This window comes from Physella acuta, unplaced genomic scaffold (genome assembly GCF_028476545.2).
Source record: "Physella acuta isolate Inbredline_101_S28 unplaced genomic scaffold, ASM2847654v3 ptg000516l, whole genome shotgun sequence".
NCBI classification, from domain to species: Eukaryota; Metazoa; Mollusca; class Gastropoda; family Physidae; genus Physella; species Physella acuta.
In genome coordinates, this window is record NW_026732035.1 from 275,662 (window position 1) to 282,500 (window position 6,839).

Here is a 6,839-nt window from a genome sequence, read left to right on the forward strand (position 1 = left end):
TAACTGCAAACAGTCCGTCTTTGACATTTGTTTCTAGACCACGTCCCCGTGTTTGTTTAACTGACAAGACTTTAACTTTGGTAAATCCGCTTTTACGCAGCTGTCATCTTTCCTTGGAAAGGTCTGTTGCTAAAATACAAAATACTATTTATGTCTAAAAATAATTTAGTAAAATCCATTGGGTTCTAAAAGAAGGATTATAACAGATAAGAATCAATTTAATTTAACATGAAAAAAGCCTTCGTAGAAAAATAAAATTTAATCTGTTTATATTTCTCAATCTGTCTCCGGCCGCCTTGATCTAAATCTTAGCGTAGCAAAAGGAATATGTCAAATAATACTTGTTTGAGTAGAAATGTTTTTCAGTTTTTCACAATATGACAAAAAGTAAAAATCGATAAGCGACTTGTAATGGTTAGTATTAAATGTAAAACACATCAGTTCAAGAAAAGATGATAAGATTGAGTTCTTAAGGATACAAGATACACATGTTTTCGATAAAATTAAAATTTTGCTCATCAAAATTTTTATTTCTTAATTCGGTACTAACACCTTTTAACTATCTAACCCAAACAGCCTACGGTTATCCTTTTATAGCTATGTGAAACATGGTACCCCCCCCCCCCCCCCCCCGGCAAATTTTCACACCACTACGCGGACAGCGGCTATCTTCGAACTGGTATTACATCTTTTATTGCCCGCGAGGCATAATTCACAATACATCAATCTATCGGCCAAGCACTCGTGTACCCGCTGGTGTATTGACTTTTTTTTTTAAAATCTACAAATAAGTGGGATAAACGTTTTTTTTTCTACAAAATAAAATTTGATATCAAACTCAATATAAGGGCATTCGCGTAAAAATAATTAATGGGAAAAGATTCATTGATACGCTTGACCAATCATATTAGAGTACTGTGAATGAAAATAATTCACGTCAGCTTTAAGAATGTACCAAGTCCATCTGCTGTGAACACACGGAAATGCCTTCGGCTGAACGGATGAGTAGCGCAACATATAAGACAAGCAACAACAAACGAGTTAAACAACATGACTGAATGAAAACAAAAACTCGCTGAAATAAAAGAATTTAATAATATCTACACTATCTACACCTAACACAGTCTATTCGAAACACAAAATACACAAGCAAGTAAAACTATGGTACAGTGGCTAAAAACTAGTATAGACCTAGCCCATACTAACCTTGGAGATCTGGACGAAACTGAGGCAATCACACACGTTTTCACACACCTTATATACCCTTTCATAAACTGGTACAAACCGGACTATTACAACTCACGGCACGAGAACCGAACACAAAAGCTTGTTATTTAAAACGTTTTTTATTATTTTTAATTTTTTTTTTGTTATAACCCATTTGGTCGTTAACTAATTTAAAGTGGACATGTCCAAATTTCGACCTGGGTAACATGATCATGCAAATATACCAGCATGTAGTCAAATTGTAAGCATATAAGTTACAAAAACCGTGATTATTAGCTTCTAGAAACAGACTAAAAAGTAGCTTTACTCTGTCTTTTAACTGTTTTGTTTGAATAATAATTACTCTACATTTCGATCCAACAAAAAGATTAGGAAAAAGCGATTTTTCAGCCTGAGAAAACAAATGAGCCCGAAGAGAGCGTGAAAACATGACTCACCCACCGAGTAGGCCCCTACCTCAGCTAGCAAATAAAAAAATAAAAAATCACTACAGACTAATTATTTATTTTTCCGGCTATTATTCTTGTGAAACACTTTTCAAACAAACATATTAACTGATTTACAAGGTTTTAAAATAATAATGTTTTTTTGCAGTTCAATATTTGAAGCTTCAAAATATTAATAGATATTAAAATGTCGTGAGCTATTTTTCTACTCAGAAACATATCTGATATTGAAGGCAAATAAGGATATTGTTAACGATGTATGGCTCAATTTAAACGCACAAACGTTTAGACAATCTTAGTTTGTTTTAAAAAAAAAGCGAAAATGGGATTGAAATATCGTACAAAAACTATGTATAAACGTAGATTAATTAAAAAATCATATATGAAAAATACTTTACAGAAAATCTCATCTAAAAAGTCTTAGCACAAAACAAATCTTGCGGACAGAAAACATTTATATTTAAAACTGATTACATGGGCACACGGAGTTTGGCGCCCCAGCACTAGTAAGTAATACGTCATTGTGTCAATCCAAGTTTAATGGAAACCTAACCCTGGGGACAGTATAGGTTGCAAACTAAAGGCTATTTAAATTGTTGTGAAATTGTTTTTAAAACATTAAATATTTTTCCTAAAAAAAATGCAATTGTTACAGTTAGTTAAATGTATGTTATTAAATTAGGAAACTTATTTTTGACGCTTTTTACAAGCTTTCATTCAACTCACTTCCTCTGTCTTCAGTCGTCAGGATGTCTAGACATAAATATTAGTTAAGGTATCCAACAGATACTAAAGTGACCCACGCTTTTCTTTATAGTTATTTAAATAATAGTGTATAGATTATTTTCTACTTTTTTTAAGCATTAAATTTTGTTAACCATTGTGCGCCAGAATGCTTAATTTAAGTCATTTTATAAATTGGAAAATCAATAGTTTCAGCTGCATTGATTTAGTACGTTGACCTATCCCGTTTTTGTTTTAAATGATTCATTTTACATGTCCATTGACATGAAACTCGAGTCCATGTCCATTCTTGGTTTCTATAAAATTAGAAATTGTTAAAAAGAAAACGCTTAGGTCAGGCTTAGTGTCACGTTTTTTTTTTTGTTGTTGCTTATTTTCATTGCATTTTAAATTGTTTTATATTAGTTATTAAAGTTACAATTTATTATAATGCTTGCGATAACTCACCCTCATTTGACATTTAAAACTTAAAGCTCAATGACGTATTACATTTTGTAATCTTTTCAACGCCGTCTTCAAAAACTGGTCCATTTTGTTTTTCAGTCGAAAATTCAATTTTAGGCGACCTAGGTTAGCCTGACCTAAGCGTTTCCTCCTGAACAATTTCTAATTGTATAGAAACTTTAAAACGGAAACCAAGAATGGAATGCAATAGTTACTAATAGGGTGGGTGTAAGGAAAAATACACGTATAAACGGATGAACGAATGAAATAAAAAATGGATGAAATAATAAACGAATAAAAAAATGAACGAATATAAAAACATTGAACAAATAAACAAATAAACGAATGCTTGAATGAACGAACAAACTAATGAATAAATGAATGCATCAAAATAGGATGAACGAATGACAGCATGAATCAATGAATGAGTATAAAATTGAACGAAGGAGAAGTAGTGAGGTAAAAATAAAAGAGATAATTTTGCAATTAAATTATTGAAATCAGCAACACATTTATCCATATTGTAATAACATATAATCAAGAGAAGCAAAGGGACGTAACCAGGATCATTGTTGTTGGTTTTGTCAATTGCATTGTTCCCCTTTTTCATGTTTTATAAGTTCAATTATTTATACCACAAAAATAAAATGTTTATATTTTAATTTAATACAGACAAATAACCTGTTGGTTTCTTTTTTTGGCTTTTAGTGAACATTTTGTGTTAATTTAGTACAAATGTATAAATTCTAAAAAAAAAACAAAAAAAAAAACAACAACACAGAACGTAATTGACGAAACTAAAGAAATCTTTATAACTACATTGAACATGATGTATTGAATGTAATAACATCTGCTCATACGCATGATAATAAAGGAACAAAAACAAAAGAGAACCCGCCCCCAATGTTTAAAAAAAACACACATAAAGGGTTTCTTCGACACATCAACAGCCATTCAAATTTTAATAAACAGCTCTATTGCATTTGATAATTGTATTATGTAGATAAACCACACTGGATCAGTATGCTGAGTTTGAAGCCTCTAGTTGTAGAACATGTTCTTTTATTACCAAAAACCTACATGAAAAACATTAAAACCGTTAAATTTATAAAAATGCAAACACTACACAAACAACATTCCAAAAAATACAGACCTAAATATTCGTTACTGAGCAGAATTTATATGTATACATATACCAAATTGATGAATCCAAATCCAAAACTAACTCAATCACTACCGGTTCCCCTGTACCAAATTATTAACTTCACAATCCTTCACAACAGCAATCTTTACATGATGATGCTACAGACATTTTGTGAGAGGCATTGAAAGTCGACGTCTGGACCAGTCATAGAAGAGTTGTTAGCAATGATGAAAGCTTTACAAAAACTATTACTCAATAAAAAGACAGTTATAACTCAGTACGTAATAATTTCTCAATTTTTAACTTCAAAAATTAAATGTATCTTATGTCTCCCTCTGAATAAACAAAAGAGAAAGCCAAGGTTTTATAGATATTTATTATATTCTTTTCAACGAAGTAACGATCGACCTACCGGCACTATTTCTTCCAGGCCTCTCCCGAAAACTTCAAGTGCTCATGCCCCCCCCACCCCCCCCCCCCCCCCACCCCGAAGAAACATGCCTGGAAGAAAAACTGCCTATTGGTTTACGGTTGCTGTTCTCGCTTACTAGAAAAGCTTTTTTTTTAGTTCGAAAATACTGGAAAGACTAATTCTGTAAATTATGGCTTACCATTTTTATGACTATGAAACGTTACATACAAATCTAACAAATACTTCGTAATGTGTGAGGACTCAAAAAGAAGCGCAATCTCGACCTAAAGCGCAAAATAATGATTTAGTTGTGTCCCTTTGCTACTGCTCTGATATATTTTAGTCAACAAATATATTGTTTTGCAATGGAATGCCAGTGACATTTGTTCTCCTGAATACTATAGCAATCCAGGCAATTTAGCATTGTAAATTATTGTAATGTGTGCGTTTGCAACTTCTGAGAACATTTTTTTTCTAGCATGTGCGTTAAATTCTTGCGTTTGTATATATATATATATATATATATATATATATATATATATATATATATATATATATATATATATATATATATATATTGTACTTCTTGTACTACATATATATGTATTTGTGTATTAACTATTACAACATTACAGCAAGAATTAGAAAACAATACTAATGAATTAGAAAACAATACTAATTAGTTACAAAAAAATCACCTTATCGACTTTTTGGGAAAAAATAAGCATAGTATTAAAACTTTAACCTACAAAAAACAATGACTATTAATACAAAAAGATAAAAAAAGAGGAAACTAAATATAACATATATATCTGATATAATAGTACAGTTTTTTTTCCTATTAAACTTTACCTACACCATCTTAAAAAATAACTAGATAATCGTACTCTACAATTATTTATGTTTTTTTCTCCCCAGTTTAGGAGAGAATATTTTTGTCATTGAATAGTTTATCTTTTTTTATTAGAAATGTGGACCCATGCAATATTTTTTAAAATAAATGTTCTTTTATCAGATGCAGTCATAAACTTTGTCGGCAACTAAGTAACGATTACGTTAATACATAAGAGACCACAATCTTTAATTAATAATAACACAATGCAATGCAAGCAAGGAAAAGCATTTTTATTGTGTCTCTATTTAAAGCATATTCGGTATTACTTATACAAGTACGTGACAAAGGAATTGAGTAAACATAGGATTCAAAACATTACACGCGACGGAGCAACAGTCTATTACTTAGCTTTGCTTCTTTTTTGGATCTTGCCACTAATAAATGGCTACTGCTTTTGTAATTACCACAAACCCACTTCAACTTTGTTAAAACACTATTACTTAATGCATTGCAGGTAATTAGCTGTCTTTGAATACACCTGCATGAAGGTTTTCCTGAACATGGTGCTACTAGCCGAGTACACGACGATATCGATGGCGTAGTTGAGAAGATGTAAGATCTGGCTTAGCTGCTGCAGACCGTGAAAGAAAGGTTCACACAACCTAGGTCCTGTGGTGTGTGTGGAGATCAATCCAAATATACGTACCACATAACTAGGCAGGTAGAAGAAAATGTAGATAGTGGACACCCAGACCAACAATTTTGTTGATCGTACCTCTGCAAGGCTTAATATGTTTGGTCTTTTCTTGCGATTTACAACACGTACACGACTCCTATTCTGTACTTTAAATCGTTTCTTAAGCTTTCTCACAGCGGTTATAATCCTTAGATTAAGATACAAGATGCTGAAGAAAGGCACCACAAAAACAGCAATAGTGTCCGCGTAAGTAAAAATACTCAGAAATTCAATATAGTTTGGGTCTGTCACACAAAGAGACTTTTTGTTTGAGATGTCCAGCGTGAGAAAACAATGTGAATAAGCAATCAAGGCCAATGCAACAGTCACTGCGACTAAAGTAATGGATGTTGTCTTGCTGCACAAATAGTAATGCTTGAAAGGGTGGCAAATCATGATGTAACGTTCCAACATTATCAGAACAACAAACCAGGCGGATAGGAAGCTGCTGACGTATGACGTGTACACGACAAAAAAACAACATCCGGTCGACCAAGCCAAGGTGGGGAAGTAGTTCATCAAAGTGTTGACAGCGTGAGTCGTGAGGAACATCGTGTCGACAATAGAAAGTAGAGCCAGGTAGTGGCTACATGGCATGTTGCGAAATTTTGTAGCCACGAATATCAGGAAAGAAATTACACCACCTACAATGCCGAAAGCACATATTACAGGAACCACATATCTATCAAAAACTTTCGTTGCAACCCTGATAGTCTCCAGCTCAATGCTGCTGTAACAGAATAGCGTGTTATCTGTAGAAATATTAGCATTGTCAAGAGTCCAGACAAAATTGTAATCAAAATCATCAGTCAAGTCCAAGTGGTTCACAGTTTTTGACGATGTGTTCATTT

General features: G+C 32.6%; 1 protein-coding gene across 1 annotated transcript; it reads right to left on the reverse strand.

The window, feature by feature from the left end:
* Positions 1-5,748: 5,748 nt before the first annotated feature.
* LOC131944968 (thyrotropin-releasing hormone receptor-like) lies at positions 5,749-6,837 on the reverse strand. The gene has a single exon (XM_059305890.1). It carries the CDS (start codon positions 6,835-6,837, stop codon positions 5,749-5,751), a length of 1,089 nt encoding a protein of 362 aa, XP_059161873.1.
* Positions 6,838-6,839: the final 2 nt, after the last annotated feature.

Excerpts from the sequence above, each read along its gene's own strand:
- LOC131944968 (XM_059305890.1), bottom strand. The coding sequence starts at position 6,837 with ATGAACACATCGTCAAAAACTGTGAACCACTTGGACTTGACTGATGAT.